At 39.2% G+C, this 25,431-nt stretch overlaps 1 protein-coding gene across 3 annotated transcripts; it reads left to right on the forward strand.

The window, feature by feature from the left end:
- Positions 1 to 1,946: 1,946 nt before the first annotated feature.
- Positions 1,947 to 23,827, forward strand: LOC119732002 (collagen alpha-1(I) chain-like). 3 transcript variants are annotated; one of them, XM_038205349.1, is made up of 28 exons: positions 1,947 to 2,000; positions 3,682 to 3,698; positions 4,247 to 4,288; positions 5,524 to 5,655; positions 6,211 to 6,237; positions 6,476 to 6,520; positions 6,985 to 7,038; positions 7,301 to 7,327; positions 10,672 to 10,707; positions 10,958 to 10,993; positions 11,244 to 11,318; positions 11,613 to 11,747; positions 12,394 to 12,438; positions 12,763 to 12,807; positions 13,048 to 13,152; positions 13,489 to 13,551; positions 14,342 to 14,404; positions 17,547 to 17,654; positions 18,096 to 18,158; positions 18,512 to 18,619; positions 18,914 to 18,985; positions 19,259 to 19,357; positions 20,010 to 20,063; positions 20,647 to 20,700; positions 21,283 to 21,309; positions 21,576 to 21,647; positions 22,567 to 22,722; positions 23,398 to 23,827. In XM_038205349.1, exons 3-27 carry the CDS (start codon positions 4,277 to 4,279, stop codon positions 22,699 to 22,701), a joined length of 1,692 nt encoding a protein of 563 aa, XP_038061277.1. In that variant the 5' UTR covers positions 1,947 to 2,000; positions 3,682 to 3,698; positions 4,247 to 4,276; the 3' UTR covers positions 22,702 to 22,722; positions 23,398 to 23,827. The 3 variants fall into 3 exon arrangements, with proteins under 3 accessions (XP_038061277.1, XP_038061275.1, XP_038061276.1); XM_038205347.1 differs by having other exon boundaries at positions 22,567 to 22,653; XM_038205348.1 differs by having other exon boundaries at positions 11,613 to 11,744; positions 12,391 to 12,438; positions 22,567 to 22,653.
- Positions 23,828 to 25,431: the final 1,604 nt, after the last annotated feature.

Below are 25,431 nucleotides of genomic sequence, written 5' to 3' on the forward strand. Positions count from 1 at the left end.
TTAAAATAATGACTTCTGTTCCCTCACACTTCTACATTATTGGGGCATTTTAGGAATGATGCTGAAAGGATGCTTTAAAGTTTCCCAAACCATTTGAAACCCTTCTGTTCCTTACCCCCCCCCCCCCCCCCCCCTCCGGCTGAAGCCTGAAATAGAATGTATTACAACTAGGTTCCCTATTTTATCTTAAAATACATTTCTGTGAGCACATACTCATGTGGCACATGAACAGGAAAAAAAAAGGTTGCTCTGTCATCGTTGAGGGGATGCATACATGACTGCAGACAGGCGAAATAACGCCACACAGGATGCCATTCAATGAAATGTGAGCTCTGGAACAACTTCCACGCCAGACTGTTGGTAATTGGTAAATGTTAGCCAAACAAATATCGCAAGCCGTATTTACATTCCGAAGGACCAATCTATACATCACTGGCATTATGAGTCCGCTACTCCGATACGCACGCACGCAAATCAAAAAATGGTTGCTGGGGAATAAATGTTCTGGTCTATCTAACATTTTTAAAGGTTAGTTTTTGTGATCTGTACCTGGGCAGTGTTTGCTTTGAAGTCTTTGTTTGTGCTCTGTGAATGATGTTTTGCAGTTTTGTGCTGAAGAATTTATGAAACAGGCCCCTAAGTTTTGAAAACTCTCTCTAGAACATGTGAAACAAGTGCAGCACTTTAAAACATTTTGTCTTTAAATAAAAAAAAAAGGAAATTAACCTGTGAATCTCACATAACATTGTAATGAGTGAATTGCTTTTACAAGTATTTAAAACTTTTGAAATTATGGACAGTTCTTCATTTGTATTTTCTTCACGACGAAATATAAGATTAAATGTACCTCTGAACATGATCTTACGTTGCAGTGTTGTAGCATGTACATGTACGTATTTTTGACAAGACGTAATCTGACAGAAATAAGAAATGTACGTCATCTTAAAATTATGCTTGATGTTCCTCAGTATTAAACCAGAGCACACATACCGAAATAGCCGTTGGAAAACATATCTGGAAAATTTATGCAGTGTTCGTGCGACTTCTCCGCTCCATATGAGTATTACAGATATTTTGTTTATTTGGATACAGAGACGAACTGTATTGCGTTTACATTTTGGCATTCTGTACCATGTCTTAAATGTAGGAAAATAACCACCATTTATTTTTAGGAACATGTACTAATAAAAGGAAGCCATTCAATGCTGATTGTCCAAATTTTTTCCTGATCTTGATTCATGACAAGTTTTAAATTGTGGGTGGTGGTCATCAAGATTTGTGTCGTAAAGATTCACCTTTAAACTTGATTTTTAGTGTCCAACATTTTGTTGTGATGTTTTGTGTATGTTGATTATTATTCATTTGAATGCCCTTTCTTACATGTTTTTTTCTTTTACTTCTTGCCTGAAGTTGTATTTTAAAATTACAGTGTCAGGCATGCAACTTTTCCTCGGATCTGCTGATTTCCTTGTTTTTTTACTTCTCATTAATGCCATTAGAAATTGAAAAACACGGTACAAAGTCTTATGTGATTTGGAATTTCCTCGTTTTTTCCCGAAATTCCCAGTTGCATGCCTGCAGTGTTTTTACAAGGAATGTACTCAATCAAGAAGATAAAAGAACTTTGACTTTTACACAAAATCTGAATTGTACACAAAACAAATTTAAAATTTATGAATGGTACACAGACGTTTGCATATTCTACACAGAATGTAGCAACCAAAGATATGTTTACAACATGAAACATTTTTGTGTGCAACAGAGATTTCTGATTAGTGCAATAAGAATATTTCTTTCATGCTTCACAACTTTGTGAATTCTGAACAAAATTTGTGCATGCTTTTAAATGAAGATGGTGTTGTACATGCGCTGCATGCTGAATATCGTGAACATTGTGTTAATTTTGTTTTTTTTTTTTTGCCTGTGTATCGTTTCGTTGTTTGCAGGGCCCGTAGGTCTTCCCGGTGTGCCTGGGAACAATGGACGGAGAGGTAAAAAAGGTGAACAAGGTTTGGCTCAATCCCGTGTGTTTTCATCTTTTCTTCACATTTCTTCACTGCTAACTCATTCAAACAGTCTCTGTGTACTAACCCAATTTGCTTTTGTAACACTAACATCCATGTATAGCAGTTGATACCAGATAATACCACAGGAATTTAGTTTGTCATGATCATCCTCTCACTGAGGTGATACAAGCCTTATACCACAAAATGCCAGATACATGTAGATCTACTGATAGAACGGCATTTCATTTTACTAACAAAACTTAATTAATATTTTTGTCACTCACGTCGCAGAGGTTGTCACTCTAATGTTTGTGTCTTTACTTCTTTTCTTAGCAGGATTTTAGATGTGATTTCAGTGTTGTGTTGTCTCATATCTTTTGTGTGTGTGTGTGTGTGTGTGTTGTCTCATCTTTTTTTCTCATTTTGTCTCCGTTTTTATGCCATTTGATGATATCACTCATTAATCAGGACTAAGTTTCACTGATGAGTGGGTACTTGTCCTGGGAGTCCATACTCAATAATGACTGATACCAAATCTGACTGTGACAGAAAGCATTGTAACAAACCCATCTGGTGCTAAAAACAATACACAAATTTAAAGTCAAAGATGTATATAATTTGAAGAAATCAATCATAATGTATTAACAATTTTAAATTTTGTGTATAACCCACTGGGCGGATCAAGGGTTCTGGATGGGGCACCGCACCCCTCCAGCAGTGACCACAATGTTCCTAATAAGGTCATTTTTCACTTGTGAGAGCCCCCCCCCCCCCTAACCTCTCTGGATCCGCCCTTGTAACCGAACAACAGTTCCGTACGTGATGGTTTGAAATGCAGACTTTTGATAGCTTCAAAATTAACACTGTTTGTTGGTCAGTCTAGTTGTCTGTCTGTCTGCTGTTTGCCATTCATCCATATGCTGTCTGGACTGCTAACATCTTGAAGCTTACTTGTAGACTCATGGACGTATTGTACTCGGGAATGAGTTACCCTTGTTCCAATTAATAATAATAAAACGGAACCATTTACAAAAGTATTCCCAGAAAAGTCACAGGATAGTTTCTTTGAAGAGGGTTATTTAGGATTACTGCAGATTATCCAGAGATTAGTTGCTGTAATCTGTAAACAGGTCCTGTCTTGGAATACCCATTAATCCTGTATTTCCTTTCAAAACCAAATCTCAGTTCTTAATCCTCTTACAAGAAGAATGCGATCAAGGAAACTATTTTGTAACTTATTCTGGAACTCTTGCGGATTGGTTCTATGATCGATTCCTGTAGAGTTTTTTACAAGCTTGTAGATAATGAAGTATTTGTAGTTTTGCACACATGCTAATTCCATTAGACAGAGATATAGCTGAGCACTGCACTGGCAAGACTTGGAAAGCAATAAGATGTGAGAAAATTCTTCCGTACTTCACAAGTTTTGCAAGCTTCGGGTATTTGTGATTTGGCTGTACAATGTAGCTTGCAAGTACCTTCATTTAGCACTTGTGATTGAAGCTACACAGCACCCTCACTAGCTGTGCACAAATCCGTTAGAGTACATAGTGTACACTATCATGTAGCGCATTTGTCTGAACAACTCTGTTTACAACACTTAGTACCTTTGTACCTTCTCAAGTTCTCCAGCAGTTATTGAGTAATTCTTTTCTTTTTCTTGATTTCCTGGCAGGTACAACAGGATTTCCCGTGAGTATATTTCAATTTCAAATTTAGGAGAACTTAAATATTGCGGTGGTGTGTAATTTTACATCACCGGAGGCAAATTCCATCTTATTATAAATAGTTCAGCTGTAGAACCCACTGCTACTTATGACTCAAACCAGCCAGCCGACGTACCCCGGCAAACTTGGTGGTCAAGTTCTCTGCACTAGTGTATTAACAGGAGGTCATGGGTTCGAGTCCCACCCGAGTGATTTTTCTCACAATCACTCAGGACAACTCTAAATACAGTGTATTAACAAACTACATCGGTGACTGGGTAAAACCCAATGTTGGATTGTGTGTAAATGACGAATGACTAGTAAAAATGTTGTCAAACATTTATCAAAACCTCACAAATTGATCCTTAGGCCTTCTGCACATTCTGATAAGAGAGCTTATTGATTACAAGCAGTGCCAGAAAACCCCCAAAAAACTTGCATTCACTTACCTCAGTCAAAAATTAGCTTTGTAGAAAGTTTCTACCACCTTAGCATTCTCGAAGAAGTTATCATTCGATTTTTTTTGTTTCTCAGGGTCCTATTGGTATTAAAGGAGAAGTTGGCATGGGTGTGCAGGTAAGTGCATGGATACTGTATCTAATTCAGAGATATTTTGATAAGAAGTGTTGACATGGTGAGGAAAGGCAGAAGTGAAACTCTGATACATCTTGAGTCAGAGGCTTGAAATTTTTTTTCGAATAATGGACGCCTTGTCCAGCAGTTCTGAGTCATTATTTAACTGATTGTGGTGCCAACTCTTGGCTTGTGGCGAGTTTTTTTTATCAGCTGTGGCATTTTATTCAGTGTATCCTCTGATCATCTCTGAGACAAGTAGAACTAGAAAGTCTTCAGTTTCCTGAAGATGATTAGAGCATACTTAAAGAAAAGACAAGCACTGACCCACTGGCTCAAATTCTAGGAACAACCTTTGCACAAAGTTAGAAATTTGAACGTAGTGTCGTTGTAGATGCTCCATAGTTTGCCTCTCTACAAAACAAAGCTAAGGTCATGTCCCAAACCGGCTTCCAGAGCTACGGCTATGCCTACTGTCGGCATGCTCCCAGTAAAGTTGTAATTGACCTATGAGTGACACTGAGCCCTTAAGACAAGAGATACAGACACACCCTTAAAAAAAACCTATTTAATCAAATCACCTGACCACCTATGACCTGCTTCTTGACCAAGAAACTTTCATATCAGACTACAAACTTAGCCTAAGCCTAAGCCCTAAACACCTGACATGCTTTAAGTAACGGTACATGGCCCACCTGCTGTGGCCAACCCAGTGGATGATTACAGACAGACATTGTTTGGGTGTCAGTGGAGCATGCAGAGCAATCTGTCAATTGATTAGGGTGGGATTGGAAGAGGTGTGGGGTGAATGACCTCAAGATTGAGTCTTTTCCAAGCAGAAAAAAAAGTGGAATTTCAGTTTCAAATTCAAGTAGTGTAAGATCAGTGCATCAACATACACTAGCACTGTTGAGGACTGAAAAAGTTGGGGAATGATTATTTTGGGGAAAAGTAACCAAGTTTTTAGCATAACAGTTTCAAAGCTGTTCATTTACTGAACTTAAAGATACAGGCTATTTTGGGAATTTTTCTCTACATTGTAAATTTTTTTCCAAATCTTTGTATTTAAAGTATTTGCACATCTGCTTTGATGCACAAACCCAACAGGAAAATCCAAAATTAAAATATAAGCATCTCCCCTTGCACACTTAAAATGCTCATACAAAAGGAAGAAAACTTTGTTGGAATTATTTTAAAGATGGTAGGCCTACAATCCTCCTGTTTCTTTCCTCGCGTAGGGTCCCCCGGGCATGCCAGGACCTATTGGTTACCAAGGTGATAATGGTGATCCAGGACCCCCTGGATTGGGTGTCATGGGACAACCAGGACCCCCTGGGCCCCCAGGTGAACCGGGCAGTAAAGGGGATAAGGTGAGTTTGAATCCAGCCTTCTCATTGGTTGTTTCATCATGCATATTCATAACTTGGACAATTTGGCCATTCCTATTGGTTATCAGCCTCTGACAAGCAGATTTATCATACACTATAAACCAGGTAGTAGCATGTAGTGTGAATTTGAACCAAGCCATCTCATTGAATCCATATTCATGAATTGGACAATGTGAGCGGTACTATTGGTTAATAGGGAGGTTTCGCAAGCGAACGGATACGCTTACACTTACGTTTAGCTATCTGTATCCGTTTTTTACTTACGTGTAGCGAACGAGATATTATCTGCTCATTGGTTGTGTTGTAATCCATATTGCTAACTTGGATGATTAAGCCATTCCTACTTGCTGCTGGTGGCAATAGGATTGTTTTATGCGAAAGCTAATTGCTTTCTGGCAAATCATGGTTTTCAGTTCAAACAGTCGCAGTTTGCCTTGGGCAACAGCAATTCCCAAGAGGGGGATAAAATCCATGAGTCACTCAACTTAGAAGAAAAGAAATGTTAATTTTGATTGATTGTTAATTTCATTCTTTCAGGGAGACTTGGGCGGCCCTGGCAGAGCGGTAAGTCTGTAATGGTTTCTTCTTCCTTCCTTGTCTAGCAATGCCATTATTGACTACTCTGTGCATCATTGAAGTAATTTTGGAACAAAAGTCATTGTAGCCAGTTTAAATTGGCTTTCCTTAGTCATTGAAAATATGTAGTGTCTTAGAAATATCAGAATCTAAAAATACATCTTTTGTGACATTTACAAAACATTCTTTCATTTTTCCAACATATTTTCTTGATAATTCTATCCAGGGCTATGATGGTGTTTCAGGTGATATTGGAAAACCAGGACAAAAGGTGAGAAAACACAGCGAAAACACTCAATTTATTTTAATCATGGTTTCCTGCTTGGGACAGAGTTGAGTTTTACTCACAATAGTCAATCCTTAGCCATGATTTGCTCTTCAAAGGAACTTCAAATGATGTTGTGTTGTCTACTGGCCATAACATCAGCTTTTACATGTATAATGTGTGTGCCCAAGGACAAGACACTTACATGTAGTTCTACAATTGCCTCTCTCATACCAGGAGTATAAATGGGTACCTGTGAGAGTATAGAGGCCAAATTTGCATGCTGATATCGGCTGCCGCGTAGTCTCGTGGCCTGATGAACGAGGAATGAGTGTAAAGCGCTTTGAGATTGTTGATACGATGGAAAACGCTATGTAGGCCTAAGGATTACAATTTATTTATTAAAATGTCACAAGCTAAATGCTACAAATTCTAAAAAAAAAAATCCTGGTGTATTTGTTTCCAAATAGGGAGACCATGGCGAGCATGGTGAAGTTGGTCCAAAGGGGATGATTGGTCCAGTGGTAAGATCAGTATTACTTTTCTTTCCTTTTTTTGATTGAACAGAGAATAAAAGTTTGAAGAGAAATTGAACCTGCAAATGTGGAGTACCATACCTGTAAACAGGTTGAAATGCTACCATGGTTTTGTTTTGGGGACCATCACGTATTTAGTCATGTCAAAGTTTTAACTTGTCAACAATTCTGCAGTGTTTTTATTTGTTTTCAATTTGATATTTCTTTGTTGAAGATAGATGTTGACTCTTTATTCCTTTTTTTTTTACAGGGTCCGGAAGGAAAGCGTGGCGAAAAGGTAATATTTCTGTTTTAGAAATATCCTTTCAGTGAAACTTTCCTAGAAATTCAAAACATTTATGAAAGCTGTTGATCAAAGCTTATAAAATTAACCACGAAATAAATCTATCAGAAAAAAACTTTTTGCTTTTCTTACGTTTATCGGTGTTGTATCTTTACTGATTACATCGCCTTGACTGAATGCTATCCGATCATGGTTAGTGTCATATCACACAGGAAGGCATTGTGGATTCTAACAGGGTTTGTAGACGGAAGGAAACCTCATCCCCACTCACTTGGCACTTTATTACCCTAATCCACCCCCCGGCTACCCCCTGCCACTGGTTCCACGCGCCCTGGGATGCCAGGACTTGCGTTTGTGAGGGAACTTCCATATCCTTCACATCCCTCCCAGACCACAGCGCTACCACCGATCCTGCCAGCGTGCTCTGAAAACACCCTTGAGAATGGCGTGTCCTGTACCCATGAGACACCAAGTAAATCGCTGCTACCGCCTCCCAGAAATCTCCAGGGGGAGAAGACAGGAACTCCCTTCCCTAGTAGATCTGGGGAGGAAATGGTCTAATCGCTGAGAAAATTGCAGCGTGCTTTGTCTGAAAACAGTCAGAACAATGCTTATAGGCGTCCCTGTAACAAGACTTTCAGAAACTGTAATTACAGGCTTTTTCCCCAGCTTTTCACTCCAGTCCTTTTGCTAGTTCCAAGCATACAAAATCATTGCTGATTGTTAATCCTTGATAATAACAAAAACTGATTATGTGTCTAGGCTTTTGATTGGTTGGTAGGAGTCTGAGGATTGTCATTGTGCCATAAAGTATGGACAAAATGGATGACGATGGAAAACAAATTGTTCCCAAGTTTCTGGAGGTATTGGTTGTGAAACTGGAATAAATACAAATTTGTTGATCTTTTTTCTATGTCAAATATTGCACCTGCTGTCTTTCTACAATCCCGGCCAAAATGGTTGGGACACTTGGAAACAACCTTAGCCTCCAACGGTCACCAACTCCCCTGCTCCCCCGGTCAATGTTGTTCTCGCCAGCGGATGGAGCACACACCGCGCAATGAGAGACAACATTGAGCGGGGGCTGGGGGGTTGGTGGCCCAGCGAGATTTGGCCAGGATTGTAGCTGCAGTATTTTCTCCTTTGCCATGTACGAGACATGAACTGACTACTGTGGATAAAATTAAGGGGCTGTCGTGGAAAGGAATCCTCTAAATGTGTGAACTGAATAATACTTGTTGAAATGTGGATTTCTAGTTTGTTAAAAATAGCCTCGTTTGTCAATTCAAGACTAGTAGCAGACTCTTGGGACCAACTCCCATCTTTAGTCATACTAGGAGTTGTAATTCTCGCTGTTGAATTCAGTGTGAAATTGGAGAGGTTTGAATTCTCTTGAGATGCAGTTCAGAGACCGATAATTGATAATATCCCAGCAGCGTGTGAGTGAATTGCAAGCTATTAGGTAGAAAAATTGTGTTTCCTTTGATCAGCTGGCGTTGTATTTCCATGATGGAAACATCATTCATTTGTGAGATAAGGCTACTAAATATTTAAGGCCAAAAAGGTTACATTTTGGGAAAATGGCCTTTTAATTTGTGTACACCTTAATTAAGGCCAAAAAAAAAATACTCGGTCTCTGGTCAGGCCAAAGTTCCGGAATTGATGCGGCGACGCGGCTTTTTTTTTTTTTTTTTTTTTTTTTTTTAAAGCTTGGATTGTTCAGACAAGGTGGGGTACTATTTTGCTTTTTTTTGGTGTCCTCATGTACATTGGTGTCCTCCATAATTTGCCTTGGTGCCCTCGATCATTTGCCTTGGTGCAATTTCCCATTCCTTGGTGCTGTTTGGTAAAAAAAATTGAGGAGGTGCGGCAATAGAGGGCGCTGTTGGAGCTACCGCTGAATTTTTGGCCTAACCCTCCCTCTCTGGTTGGCAATTTCAACAAGGCCAGCCCAGCAGTCAAATAAAAAAAGGGACTGTTTTAAACAGTTGAGTGCTCCCTGTCTTGACTGGCTGTGATTGTTACAAAATCTGATATAGCTATGCTTTGACTGTCAGAGATTGATAAGCCAGCTGTGCCCGTCAGTTACCTGCTTTTATCTGTTGATGGATTTTGACTGTCACAGTGCCTACAAAAAAATTCTGATCTGACTGATGGTGACTAGCCTGTGTAAAACACACGGCAGGGGAACAGGATTGAATTTTTGACTTGCCTGTGACTGATAAAACAAAAGGAGGGTCAAAGCCTTTCAAAATGTATCAGCTCATAACTTTTGATGTAAAGTATCATACATATATGTTGAAGAAACGTAAGGTGTATGTTGTAGAAGGAGCTCAAACTCGCAACTTCATAAAATTGTTACCATGTGAAGGTCGTAACAAATCCCACCACATTAATTTTGAAGCATTACTGCATGTAGTTTTTGAATGATATGTTTGGGTATCGAAGACGGCACATTATCAGGCTTGTTAATTTAGCACATATCCTGATGTTACAAATGTTCTTGGGTCAAATTATACGGTTGATGTATGCGGAAATTTGAAGAAATTATTCCCAATGAAAGCAATTATTGGTCGAGTTGTAAGTTTTATCAAGTGAGTCATTAGACCATGCACTAATATGTTTGCCGTGCAATGCTTGATTAGTGTGGAAGTGTAAACTGATGATGTGACATTTGCAAGGTCGCGTGTTACCTCCAGGAAGTTGGTACTGAAAGTGTCAGTTATCTTGAGTAGGTTGAGCTGTGCCCGTTTTGCTTTTGTAAATTTTCAAGCTAGGACTCCACTGTCGCATGCTTAACGCTCTTCAATGCTTCCAATCACATAACACCCGTTCACCATTGGAATCCCTTCAGTCTCCTGACGATGGGCAGAGCATACTGTCCGAAATGTTGAGCTCCCCCCCCCCCCCCCCCCCCCCCCCCCGGTTCTTCTCAGAACCTCACAAACTCACAAAAGAGATTTGTCACATAGTGCTACCGTAAATCTTTATCGTATTGCTATCTCCACCATGCAAACCTTCAAATGCTATCTAAATTGTCAAAGTTGTGTTTTTTTTTATATATCACATTTGTAGGGTAAGGGAATCAGATTAGATATCGCCTTGTAATAATCACTTTCTGGTTAAAACTTGACTGAAGCTAGAGTTGAACCTGTATCCTCAGAATACCGTACCAGTGCTCTACCAACTGAGTTATAATTGAGAGATTACATCGATGGTAACAAGCTGAACAAGTTTACTTGTTAAAGAGATGGTACAGTTTTTCAGAAGTTGCAGATTAAAAATAAACATGTTGAAAAACTATTGAACACAAAATGTTGCTTTCTTCTTTGTGATAGGGCGATAGAGGACAAAAGGGTGACAGAGGTCAAAAGGTAGGTCAGCTTGATGAATGTTCATCTCATTTATCTCTTGATCAGCTTTCCTGAGTGATTCATCTGTAGAGGAGTGTTTATAGATGAGCAGAATCCGTCTGCCACTGGCAGATGGATTACTGCATACATGCTCAAATAATATGTGATGGAAGAAAAATTGAAGAAGTCTTTCACATCGATCTCTGTTCTATTTCTTTTCACAATAATGGTAATTGATAATAGAAATAATCTCCTTTTTTCGTCTTTGCAGGGCCAGGAAGGTATTATGGGTGAATCTGGATTGGATGTGAGTTATTTTCTGTTCAATTCTTAGAATTTATAGATTTAAAAATAAAATTTTGAATTGTTCCCAAAGTTGCCTTTACCAAATCATTCAAGTTTCCATCTCAAATTGAAAGTTTGTCCAACTCCACTGAGACAAATTCAAATCTGTGTAAATCTAACAAGATCTCAACACAGTTTGCCCAGTTCCAAGTGAAGAAGTTTACAACAGTGTTTGTCAATTTACCGTCCATAACTGATTTAATTTTTGCCAGGGACCAATGGGACCACCTGGGCAGCCGGGTACCAGCTATGATCCAGACACACACATGAAAATTGTTACCGTCAAAGTAAGTTACTTGAATCTTTACTTCGTGTTGAAACACTATGAATATGCCTGTTAAATTAAAGGTAATTTGCTATTATCTTTTGAAAAGAACAGTTAATCAATCACAGTGAGTGTGAATACACTGAATATTCATGAATGCACTGAATATTCATGAATGTAGGAGTATTTCTGTCAAGCTGATACCGCATCATTTTTTTAACCGGCTAATGACAATGGCTCATCAGGAATATGAATACTCATGCATATGTAAGAGGTAAAGCTTTAATCTGATTGGATGAATGGTTTTGCCTTTCAGGGTGAGAAAGGAGACTCAGGCATGATGGGAACTCAAGGCATTCCCGGGGCACCAGGGAGAGATGGTTTTAACGGCACTGATGGGTTACCAGGCTTCAATGGTATGGATGGTAAAGACGGCGATGTGGGACCAACGGTGAGTACCGGTTTTTCTGTAAGCATCCGAATATCTAATATAACGCTCGCGCCACCATTTATTTGAATGTTCAAACTCATGGTGCAAAATAAGTACTGTTTAGCAACATCTAAACAGATTGCCAACTTTTTGTCCATGGTCGATCCAGTTGAGGATAGATCAGAACTTTGTAGTGGAGATATGCTGTGTTGTATCGTGAGACAGTTTGGATTTCATGCAGTTCAAACTGACCCCCAAGGCACATTGTTTCGGTGGGTCCAGCGAGGGGCGCAGGCCCCCCCCCCCCCCCATTTAAAAAAAAAAAATTTGGGAGGTGCATCTTGTCTTTTGCCTTCGTTTCTGCTGCTGTAAACTGGTTATTTAATCACTTCCAAGACATAATTTTCACCCACATGAGCAAATATATATCCTGCTTGTATGTTAAGGTTTCGCCTCCATTTTGGATGCCCCCCCCCCTTGTGTACATGCTGGATCCACCACCAATCAGTAAGAGTCTTTGATCCACTGCCGAAAGTTGAGCAAGATACGCACCTCAATTGGTAGCTTTTCTGAATTTCTTAAATTGAAAGCTTGTGTTGCATTGGGAGTTGTACTCATTTACACTGTTAAATGAAGTCATGCATTGTGTGTGTGTTGTTTTTTTCAGGGACCAGAAGGAGAGAAGGGTAGTCCAGGCAAGGAGGGAGCCATGGTAGGTGCAGGATGTCATTTTGCGTACTTCTTCAAGTGCAAACTATTTCTTAGGAAATTCAAGTGCTAAGGATATATCAGCTAATAGCGAGTCACGAGCAATGACTTGTTGGCTGTTCACCTGTTTTGGTAAAGAGAGATTTCCTGTGTTTTGTGAATTTTGAACAGCTTTATGAAAGAAGCACTTAGATCATGAAGAGAAGCACCTGTTTAGTGGAGGAGATACCTCATTTTGAATAGAGCAAGTAGAGCAAGTAGAGCTAGCTTGAAAGGTCTGACTTCAGAGACTCGTATTTTAATACTAAGTTGTTTTCTGTTGTTACAGGGTCCTTCGGGCAGAGCAGGCCTCCCTGGGTTACCTGGTGAAAAGGTAAGAAATTTGACTCTCGGCTCAACGCATGGTGAGTAAAGGATCTCAAAAGTTGAACTTACTCACTAATTGGTCGTGTTCTATTAAGAGTCTCTGTTGAATGGACTTCCTGAAATTAAAAGTAACCGAGTAAGGAGGTACCTCTGCACTGTGTCCCTAAGTCCCAGCACAAATGCAAGTCAGTCCAAGATAACACGATTCTCTAGATAACCCAAATGCTGTGTCTTTGTTTGATTACAGGGAGAGAAAGGAGACATGGGAACGAATGCTGAGTTGATGCAGGGACCTCCTGGGCCCGCTGGACCCCAAGGACCTGAAGGTATTCCTGGACTAAACGGAATGAAGGTAAGCTCGCCAACAATTAGAAATAAATTGGATTGGTTGTTTTCTAGCTACCAGTGATATACTTACTGCTAGCACATACATGTATGTTATCATGCATGTGCACTTTAGTACAATAAGAGTTGTAAAAAAAATGGGAATCATTGCGTTTTGATTGGATTTCATGCTCGATGAAATTATATCAGGCTTCTCGGATGTTAATTTATTATCAGTTGCAATGCATCGTCTATAGGCTGTGGTTGGTGACAGGCCATTTTCCAAACATAAATCTTGGGCATATCAATGTCCAGCTTTAACTGTCTACCAAACTGTTTTGTTTAATGTTTTCGACATTCCTAGGGTGATGCTGGTGAACCTGGCTTGCCTGGACCAATGGGAAAACCAGGATTGCCCGGAACACAGGTAATTAAACAATTCAGCATTGGAAATTAATGTCTGTCGTTTAAGTAATTGGGCCATATGGACAATCATTTATGTTTTTAGTCACGGTTGTATTCACCTGTAGAAAACAAATATATACTTACGTCAGCAATTCCAATTCTGTATCTTTCAATAAAATTGCTCTCTTTTTCATGCTATCGCAAAAGGGAGAAAAGGGTAGTGCAGGCCCTATTATCAGTGAATTTGGTATCATGCAGGTGAGAAAGAATCACGCATGAAACAGGTGTTGAGTTGGTGCAATGTATTTCTGTGTCTTATGTGGTTATAGGTTAAGGGATTGTTTAGATAACCTGTGACTGTTTTATGACTAGTGAGCTATCTTGCATGACTTGCGTCTGTTTTGCTTGTAATGTACCCAGGATGTTCTATATAATTATTATGTAAAAGTTTTATCATTCCATTTGTATTTATTTCTTGTGTGATTAATGGAAAAATATTTCTATTTTCAATTAAGACTTTTTAATAGCTATTTCACTTGTTATCTGACATCTCTTCACACCCCAAATGTCCCTTCATTTTCTGTTTGCCCATCTTTTATTCTCCCATCTGGCATCCAAAATGATTCCTCCCTTGTCTTTTCCCTTTTGTCCCTGTTTCCTGTATGTTTGTTACTGTTCCCCTGTCATTTTATCTTTAAAAAAAGATTCTGCCAGAATCAAACTGTCGAGCCCTATTTCTGTGGCATCTTGAAATGAATACTTCTTTGCAGAACAAATATCTTAAGGAATAAAGTTTTCCTCTTTTTTTGCAGGGTCCGCCCGGATCCAAGGGAGACACTGGCGATATCGGACTCCCCGGACAAAGAGGAGTACCTGTAAGATCCATAAATTTTTCATTTCCTTCATTCCTTTCCCACTTCAGAAAGTTTCTATATTCTATTTTGATTGTTTCTCTCTATTTTTATTGTTTCTCTCCGTTATGCCACTGCACTACTTCAACTTCTTTCTAGGTTTGGCATTAAGTACGGCCGTTGACATGACTTTCTTGTAGAGCTTTCAGTAGTTACATAGTCTGCACCATTTCACACATAACCTCTGCACCTTCATTGTTTATTTAACTCCTGTACAAGCTTTCTCTGCTTCAGAGCAGTGTAGATGTTGTCAAACTCTGCAAATCCCATTTAGAAAAAAGTAGATACTCCTCCATTTTGTGAAGTTTGTGAAGTTTGTTCATTGATAAATAGGAGCGAACACAGACCTTAAGCTTGCAGTGATGGAAGACTCAAATGTTGGAAATGGAGGTTTTTCAAATTGGACTGCGGTATAATGGGAACTTCAGAACTCCTAGAGTAAATTGAGACGCTTCATACAATGCTTTCTAGATCTGTTGGTTGAGAAACAAACTCAATTTGGAACAGAGAACCTAGTCAACACACCATCCCTGAATCAATCTTCATATATCAGAAGCAAGGAAATTAGCCAAGTGCCAGCTTGACTGCTTTTTAGAGGATTCTGTTTTGCCAGAGGTTTTCAGCCAGCCTGTATTTTGTTCTCTAGGGAATGCGTGGCCCGCGAGGCCAGAAAGGAGCCTGGGGGAAATCTGGGAGAAGGGGCGAAAGGGTACGTGGTAGCATGTGATGAGCATGTCACCTCTCCTAGGCTGCCAAATCCCTCTAGTTTCCGTTTTAGACTGGCAGTCTACAGCTGCGCGAACCAAATTATTCCACAAATCTGAATTAAATACATTAAAATTGTGATGTTTGTAACAGTGAGGGGTGACTACGACACAGAAAACAACGAAAGATTATCCATTTAAATGTAGGAGTAAGAAAATCCCACAAAAACAGTTAAGAAACCACCCCAATTTTACACGGACAACTCAGTCAATGCACCGTCCCCAAATTAAATTCCAATACATGTACACTAAGGCAACTAAAGAACCTAAGTGCTGACTTGAAGGATTTTTTTGAGATATTTTTTTGCCAGTAGTTTTTAGCCAGCCTGTATTTTGTTCTCTAGGGAATGCGTGGCCCGCGAGGCCAGAAAGGAGTCTGGGGGAAATCTGGGCGAAGGGGCAAGAGGGTACGTGGTAGCATGTGATGAGCATGTCACCTCCCCTGGGCTGCCAAATCCCTCTAACATCCGTTTCAGAATGGCGTTCTAGAGTCACGCTAACCAAGTCATCCGCAGATCTGAATTAAGTACGTGACAAGTTCGACGATTGAAACAGTTACGAGCAACTACCGGGACTTTGAAGGAAAGATCGATGGTTGCATTTGTTTGAACTGACGCAGAGTCTTGTCAGTGACAAATTACTAAATAAAGTTTGCCTGCCTGAAACCAAAATCTACTTTTGTCGACCTGAGTTCCTCTTAAAAGGTTGGTTCAGCATGACTCTGGAACCCCTGATCTGAAACAGGTGTAACAAGCATTAACCGGAAGTGGAACGTCTCTGGTCACGAGACCATCGTACTAACTAACATCAGAAATTCTTCAAAGGATGCTGACACAGAAATATGTTGGGCTCAAATTAGGACGACAAACTCCCCAAAAAATCACGACAGTCTTCAGCAGTTACCTACCATAACTTGTATGATTTCAAAAAGAATTAAAAAAGGATGGCATGCAATACTGAAAATAAAGTGATGTTAATGATAAAATGACACTTGTGCAGTGCAATTATTAATCTTGAGAAAAATTACATGGCATGGTCTTGATAGCTTAACAAAAATCCATTATGGGAACATTGAGTGTGAGGGATGGGGGAGGGGCGTGGGGAGGGTGGCATTGGGGAGACAAATCGGACGCTGAAGCAGAACCTAATTCTACTAACAGCTGTGCTACCATCCAGCTTACGTTAACATCAGTGTTGTCAAGAATATGTAATGATGAACGTCAGTTCAGAAATATTTACAGAATATATACTTACATTGTTTGCTTGGAACTCTAGAAAGTGGAAACTATCGGGAGTATTCAAGCTGAAGAAATGAATTTCATTGTGCAAGTACAGCACCGTACTTTCTACATTTGAAAGTCATTAATAAAATTCTGTCACAAGGGTCACTTTTTGCACGGATTTAAGGTTGTGATGTCTTACAGGTCATCATGTTATCCCTCTCGCTGTAAATACTTACTTGCCATAACATAACCCAAAGCGCCTCTGGATTTTGGTTTGTGCATGTTTGTTTTGCTTTGTCTAACATTCACTCTTCTCAGGTTTTAACAAGATGCATCTGAAATCTTGTGGACAATTGACACTCTGACTCATCAGTAATTCTTACTGTTGATTATTAAGATTTTGTGAGCTTACCAGTTGGGAATTGGATAGAAAATATGTGTTGTCAATTAATGTTTACAATTCTTGTCTGACAATTGGCTACTTTTGCTATCAGCACTCTGTTACTTCAAAAAAAAAAGGAAGTGAACAATTGTAAAGTATTAACCGGGGAACTACAAAATAGGAGTAATTAAGCATTGTTTTTACAAGTGGCAGGGTACCGGTTGTAGAGCTTTTCTATGAAGTGCCCCGGTTGTAGACCATGAAGCTTCAAAGTTCTTTTAGTCAACAAATATGTGTATTTGAAGTATAAACTGCAAGATTCAGCTGGTGGAGTGACCACAAAACATCAGTGAACGTCAGCGTTTTGCACTACTTTATTAGTTTGGGTTATTTTGTGTTCCTATTTTAAGTCAGGATGTGCTGCTACTCTGTCTTTTTCAAAGCCTGTGAGCAATAAAGAAATAACTCTTTATAAGATTTCAGAAGTATCTATTTTAATATATAGCCATAAATTTCAGTGCCGGATTGTTCAATTTTTTGAGGTGTAAGAAGGACTTTTTCAAGTGATAATAGGAGGTTGTTTGATACTTTGTTAAGTTTAGAGGATTGTGCTAACTAAGAGATACTAGTTTTAAATTTATACAGCTTAGGATTTTACTTGGAAAACAGAATCGAGTTATTTCACAATCTTTGTTCAATTATAGACATTTTCTTTCCTGAATGATTTTGGTTTCTAGGGATTAAATGGAACAGATGGGCGTGATGGGATTCCAGGCCAAATGGGACCAGAAGGAAGCAAAGGAGATACAGGTGACCGAGGCTTGCCAGGAACGCTGGGAGAAAAGGTACGAATCATGACTCAAATTATGCTTCGTTGGAACTTCATTCATTATGATAATGAAACCAAAGGTTCTGCAAAATTGTTCAGGCAATGTGACTCCGAAGTTTGAAGAAACCCTCTTTGAGAAGATGATGAAGAGTGTTGAATTTTTGAGATTGGAGGAAAACAGCAGGATAATTATCCAGGGGTAAACCCACTTAATCAGGTTGTTGTTGAAAACCTTGTCTAAGTAGGATGGGATTCTAACTCGGGTCACAAAAGTGAAAGATGATGAAAGTTCCTCCAATTCATGATAAAGTATTCGGAATTTTTATCATGGCAGGATAATTTGCACAGATTTTGGTTTTTGCTATTGCTGAAATGACGGACTTGTTCTTTATAAAAAAATAATGTTCAGTGGAGAATAATTAATATGTATATGTTACGTTCGTGATATTTTTTTTAGGGTGAACTAGGAGAAACAGGCATGAAGGGCGATGCAGGATTGCCAGGGGCAACGGGACCTAAGGTACAATCTTCAACATCTCCAAGAACTAACCTCTTCCCCATCATACTAACATTTAAGTTTCATTCTGATCGTTTCAGATCTAGTCTTTGTCCGAACTGATGGTCTAAAGCAAACTACAGGCCAACCCATGCATGTGGTGTCTGTACGCAGTTACACTCTGTTTCTTTAAATAAGGATGATTTTGAAGAAAAATTCTTCCAATTTGATGCAAAGCTTGTGTATGTTATATTTTTGCCCTGTCATTTCCTTTGTTAAGACAGAAAGATTTTGTGTGTGAAAGAAATGTGATATTTTATTTGGAAGAAAGTCTTGTCTAATTTCTGTGATCATTGCATCATCATTTTTAAAAACAGGGAGGTGAGGGTACGATGGGATTGACTGGACCGAAAGGCATTATGGGATCTCCTGGTTTACAAGGAGAGAAAGGCAGCGACGGAGAGATTGGACCAATCGGATCGCCTGTAGGTAGTCATGTGGTCATGCCAGACAAATGTGTACTAATAGTCTTTGTCATTTTTCTCAGTGGCAACATTTTCAATCTTCAAAACGGATGTTGTGTACAATAGTTCAAAACATCTGTTAAAGAGAGTTGGCCATGGCAGAACCTCATTGTATAGAAACCTCGCCTCACTAGTTTAATTTGTTTGGAAAATAACACACGTTGAAGGATTAAAGCAAAACATATCCATGTTTTCATCCATGAATACCTGTCTTTTGTTATTTGATGTAAATTATTCATCCTCTTGTATTTCTAGGGTGTGAAAGGTGATAGGGGAGATGATGGGTTACCAGGCGAAGCCGGGTCACCGGGCACACCAGGCCAGCAGGTACAACGCTCTTTGAGTATCGACTGTTTCACCCTCTTTGCAAAACAGAAGACCTAGGATGATATAAACCTTCCCTTTTTTAACCAATTTGTCCTTGAACCGCCCACAAGTGCCCCGCCTATTACTCCTTATACTGCCCCAAACTGTCCCAGCGCAATATTATATTCTATATTTATCAAGGACTAAATAATGCTAAAGGGTTAATAAACAAGTTTTGTTTTTCATGCAATCGTTCTATATCTTTGTATTAATTGGCGGATTGATATGTCACAGGGAATCAAAGGCACGATTGGGCCTCCTGGTCCTATGGGAAGACCAGGAATAGACGGAGCAAAAGGAGACAAGGGATCCTTCGGATTGACTGGTCCTGCTGTACGTAAACAAGGCTTTCAGTCCTAGTTCAAACTAACTTTTTCCTACTAACATTCATGATTTTAAAGCAACTGTGCTGCGCTGCTTTCTTCCCATTTAGCTTTGTACTGAATTGACTGGATGTCCAATGTTTTAAAAGGCTTTCAGTCCAATTCAAGACTAACCGCTTTCACCCACTAACATGCTTTTTTTTTTACACACAAACTGTGTTTCACATATTAACCACTTTCTTTCCCATTTTCTCCACAATTTTCTCCAAATGTTGTTTTCTTGAATCCTGTACCTTCACTGGAAAGCTTCAGTTCAGTTCTAATCATAACCGATTTCTCTTACTAACATTTCTTTTTTGTTAATTCAACCATTCTCACATACTAATTGCTTTCTTTCATGTCAGCAATTTTTTTCTCGTTCGTCTCATCACATACTGACAATTTAATTCCTTTTCCCCGAATATTTCAGCTTCATATGGTGTTTGATCGTTACTTGTTTACTACTACATGTACTAATAAATATCTTTTTCTTACTAACTTCAAAATTGTTTTCAGGTTATGTTCTGTTGTTTGTGTCACATGCGTTTGAGTCAGTATTCGTGTTACATTTAAGAGGGTTTATTTTGCCTTTTTACTCATTCGTATTATCAATAACCTTCCAGGGTAGCAATGGAGAGCCTGGGGAACGAGGTGAAGTTGGTCCAAAAGGAGTTATGGTAAGTCAGGGTGCTAGACTTAAGTGCTTTGGTTTGGGCTTAAAGGAAAAATGTAACAAAACAAAACAGTTGTTTTTGTTCCTTTTCAGTTTGGATTTTTTTTTTTTTTTTTTTTAGATAACATACATTTATTTAAAGTGTAACTAAAACAGAACTTGTTTTTCAGCAATAAGCCTTTCAACAACAGGCAATAAGACTGTCTCCTCAATTTAATACATAGAATGACCACAGCTGACCTCTTATGCTGGAAAATGTCACGAACATGGACCGCTGAGAAACACATTTTCCCCGGATTCCGGAACGCTCATTATGTATTAAATATGACTGTGACCCCCGACACGTCACAGGGGGAAACGAACGTAAACACAGCATAAACGGCCAATGTCCGTGTGACATGTACATCATGTACATGTTTTTGTACATGCATCACGCGGGCTTCCAGTATAAGTTCCACAGCTGAGAATTTGACATGTTGTTTTCGTTTTCTGAAGTATTGTTTCCTGAAGTAAAAATTGCCTGGTGTTTTTCTTGTTAACTTCTAAATGACGGAACTTAAGTTGATGTTTTTTTCTGTGTGTCACAGGGCCTTGTTGGAGAACCAGGGAAAGTTGGCAGACCAGGACCAAAGGGAGGAATGGTAAGAAATGAAGAGAATGGGGATGGGGCCTGAAGGAACAAAGGAGTGTGATGTGGTTGAGGGTCAAGGGGAGGGGGTTGAGATAGGAGGGATGATCTTCACCTACTGTCACACTCCCTTGGTCCTTAATCCCTTCTGTGTGTTTCTCCTTCCACCCCTGCATGCTTGTGTGTCCCTTGCATGTTTGTTGCTTGTACCACCGTCGTTTGCCTCTGAAGGCTCTTGTTAAGACTGCAACGTCAAGCCAGTTAATTTTGTTGATTTTATTACTATTGTTTATTTGGTATAAATGAAACCAAGGACTCCTCAAAAGTGCCCTAGGCACTGTAGCTCGCAAGCCTGAAGGAACCTGTAGAGAGGAGACAATGAGTAGAAATTACCATTCTAGGGATGGGAGCCAATCCACATGTTGGCCCAGGCGGGATTAGAACCCGGGTCACAGCGGTGAAAGGTGAGGAAAGTACCACTATGCCAACCTGACTCCCCATTTGATTTGAACACATCATTTTCTTGTCTGAAAATGTGTGATGTGTTGTTCCTATTTTACCCACTTTCCCAATCTTTTCCTTTGCTTGTTTACAGGGTATACCGGGTCCAAAAGGACAAGAGGTGAGTATTTTATACATTTTTTTTGTAACTTATGTTATTTTTGAAATCAAGCTGTCCTCTTTTCTAGGATTTTATATCTAAATTTGCTGTTGCTATGAATTGAAAATTCAAAAACAAATTGCACAAATCCTTCTTTGGCTGTTTGCATTTGCGTTCTTATGCCTGATATGCATGTTGTTTTTTTTCTCAAAATATTGTTGATTTTGCTTCATTATTTTGTGCTGCTTTCATAAACATTAATTTGGTGATGATGCATTGTGCTTTAGGGTCCACAAGGAATTCAGGGTGAGGCTGGTCCAACAGGTGTAAAGGGGGATCAAGGATTAAAAGGAGAGCAGGTAAATCCCTCACAGGATTAACAGAAAGGGATTATTGGCTTAGCCTAATGCTTTGTTTCAAACTATGCATGTACCTTATGCGGCCATCTTATATGTTATTTTTTTTTAATTCAGTAAAGATGAATACACTAAGGCCAAAAAAAAAAGTCTCCGGTTTCTGGTATGGAGCTTGCCCAAAAAGTGGTGCGGCGACGCGGCTTTTTTGTTTTTTTACCTGATTTTTTTGCTTCAAATGTCGGCTGATGACTGCAAATGTTGCCCGACTAAACTTAGTGCAAATATATAGGAGTCCAGAGAGGCCACATAAAGCTTATTCTCGACCATAACCCAATCTAAAAACACGTTAAAATTGTGCAGCAGCAGGATTCCAGTCAAACCAGTGAGTTTGGCGGTTTTGAGACATCATCTTTCATTGAAAAAAAAACTTGTTCATTTTGCCAACGCGCATGGCTACGGTGACGCGCGCGCATACTAGAAACCGGAGACTTTTTTTTTTTGGCCTAAAGGTCTATACATTCCAACAGAACAGAAAAGTTGTGCTCAAAGATTGGCTGTTGTGCATATGAGTCTAGTGTTCCGTGCTTTGTCTTTCAGTGAACTTTGAATGAAATTATATAAATGATTTAGTTCACCTTTCATTCTGTTGCTATTAATTTGTTTCGTGATTGTGCTATGCTGCCAATGCATGACCTTGTAAAAGTCAGTTAGTACATGACTTATCTGTCAGAATTTCATCTGTAAAATCTCAAATTTCAAATTAAAAGTACGCATGTATCATAGAGCAAGTACACACACAATAATTCTAGTTTTATGTAAGGACTGTTGGATCTTCTTATTAATATTATAAGATGGAGTAACTGCAGATTAAGCTCTAAGAAGCTGAAGGAATTTTTTTTGGATGGTTTTTTTGTCAATGCAGGGCAGCAAAGGAAAGAAAGGAAGGAAAGGGATCAAAGGTTATCCTGGTGATCCAGGGCCCCCTGGTTTGGACGCGCCGGTCCCCGTGGTGAGTCTACTCAGTGGATCTGACCTTCAGTGCTGTCCCAAGACCTAATGACCCATGGCTGATAGACAGGTTGTGAGATACAGATGGGTGTGATAATGGAAAGAGGGGGGGGGGGGTGTGGCTTGGTTTTGAAGGGTGTGTCTTGAGTTTGAGGGTGTGGCTTGGGCTTTTGAGAGTGGCTATGGCTCATGGGATGTTGCTTTGGGTTTGGGGTTGGCTTCAGTTTGATGGTCTGCGGCTTTTAGAGGTGTGGCTTTGACTTTAAGGGTGTGGCTTGTGGTTAATGGATTTGGTTGAGCTTTAGGGTGTGCAGCTTTGGCTTGAGGGTGTGGCTAGGGATTTGATGATGTGGCAGTGTTAAAGGATGTGGCTGGTGCTTGAAGGCTCGAGGGCATGCCTTTGGATTGGGGGAAGATGTGGCTTGGCTTGAATGTTGTTGTAAGGTCTTGAAAGTAGTGGCTTGGAGATTCCAAAACTCACGAGGACATGTATGTGATACAGGTTTGGAGCATGTGGCTGGGGTTAGGGTTAAAACCTGATGCTAGGCCTGCATGTCAAGGGTGTTGCTATGAAATTATTGATGGTACCAGACTCTTTTGAAAGGTGTGCACGGAATTGTAAGGGTGCAGATGTGAAGGATGTGACCACAGATTGAAGTGTGTAAACGGATGAATTTACAAAGGAAAAAATCTATTTAGCTTTTGTGTTTGACAACACTTTATCCATGTTTGTGTTTTTTTGCAGGGTTCAAATGGGTTACCGCTACCAGAATGCTGCTATTACCAACCTTGAAAGACTTGAAATTTACAATCTGACACGTGGACTGGACTCGTTGCCAAGTTACGGACCATCTGCCACCTGGTACCTGGCACAAGCTGGTTCCCATTGTGTCATTTTTAGTACTACACTGTATGGATATGTACATATAGCAGATTTATAAACAATAAAAGAAATTAAAAAAAGAGAGACAAAAATACTTATAATAAAAAAGTTATATATTTTTTATTGTATTCTATTTGGGGAAACAGTGTCTGCATGAGAAGTGTGTGGGTCATTGCCATGGTGACTTAAACAACATTGGGAATTTCAATAATGAAATTGCTGCAGTAAGCAAGGAAACAAATGGAAAATGTGTGTTCTCAAAGCTGTGAAGTCTACAGGGTGAGTAAAAAAACAAACGAAACCCAAATGTCGGTACCAGTGAAGTTCTGCATGTAGCACTTGCAAAATCTAGGATAAGAAAGCCTAATTCATAAGCTCTCTTTTAGTACAAGAATCATTCAAATCACTGATGTAATTTTCAAGTTACGGAATTTTAAATACAACCACCGTTTTAAAGTTCTGTCCACGAATCACAAAAAGGTAAGTGTTCTTTCAGCTAAACAAAAACAAATCACATTGGGACGTGTGAATTGTTGTCGTTTTGCTGAACGAACGCACACCTAGATTTTGAAAGTGCTACATGTAGAAAAACTTTACTAAAACAATAGCCCCGACATTTGGGTTTCGGTTTTTTGTTACTCACACTGTACAGTGGAAATGTTTTGAAGGTGAAAACATTGTGTTTAAAATTAAGGTGCTTTGATAATTGAGAAAGGACTGCCCAGAACTGCTTTTCGTTGGAGGTAACACTGAAACCAGTAGCTTGTTTGGGAAAAAAGTGCCCTTCAAATTATTTTAATTTACAAAGATCTCAAATGCTGACACTGTGTTTTCAATCTTAATCTTCAGAAACTACACCTCTTAACTATATTTGGATTTGTCCTGATTTATGTCAAATATTCTTAGAACGCAAATTTTAACTGCTTATTGTGTGCTTATTGACCACCCCTCAATTGGGTCCAAAAACGGGCAGAAATTCCATCCACCATTAACTGACAGCGGAATCTGAATCTTCAGGAAGTACCAGCAAGTGTTTGCTAGGGTTGGGCTAATCCGACAATTTGGGACTCTCAATACTGTTGATGAGATTCCCAGAACTTAAGATAGTGAAAACATGCAACACAAGAAAATAGACTGGCACATGAAACAAGCAGTGCAACACCCCTTCAATACTGCATCAATCAACTGTGTCAAAAGAAACGTTTGGTGTCTAGTCTTTTTCTACACACTCCCAATAGTCATGCCACCAGACTACTGAATGGTCAATCTTTTTCAAAAAAGTTTGAAATTATACCAGTCTAGTCTTTGGCTTCATATTGAAATCACTTGGCTTCACACACGGGTGCAAAATATTGAAAAAAATGTGTTTAACAATTTGAATTAAGACCTAAAACTTGGCTGGTGAAATACTGAGGACCTTCCCTTTGCCTTGGGTGAATTTTTTTTGAGAATTTTGTTGGGTAAAGAGTGAGTAAAGTTGGCCTGATCTTGTTTTTCATGTTTTTCTGCACTCTAGGTCGGTCCCAGTCTGGGGTTGGGCCGGGGTAAAACTATATAATGGTTATGTTTTCTTTTCCTCTTGGGTGCCTGAAATTTCATAACAGGTCTTAACTGCATTTTTGTCAAATAAGTTTACCACTGTTATTCTGGGGAAAATGTCAAGTAAAGTATTTTGAGAAATGCCTTGATATTTTTAAAGATATTTGTGGTTTTATATTAAACTAATTTCTTTTTATTTAAACTTAAAGAAAAGTTAGCTCAAGGAGCAGCTCTTTTTATCTGGAATATGTGTGGACTGTCTGTAGGGTGTACACTAGTTTTTTGTAAATAAGAGTACAGCTGAACTATGACCAGTATATTTCATGTTTATTGGCTGAAATTCTTAATGAATATGTA

This window comes from Patiria miniata, unplaced genomic scaffold, assembly GCF_015706575.1.
Source record: "Patiria miniata isolate m_02_andy unplaced genomic scaffold, ASM1570657v1 HiC_scaffold_24, whole genome shotgun sequence".
Lineage (NCBI taxonomy): Eukaryota > Metazoa > Echinodermata > Asteroidea > Valvatida > Asterinidae > Patiria > Patiria miniata.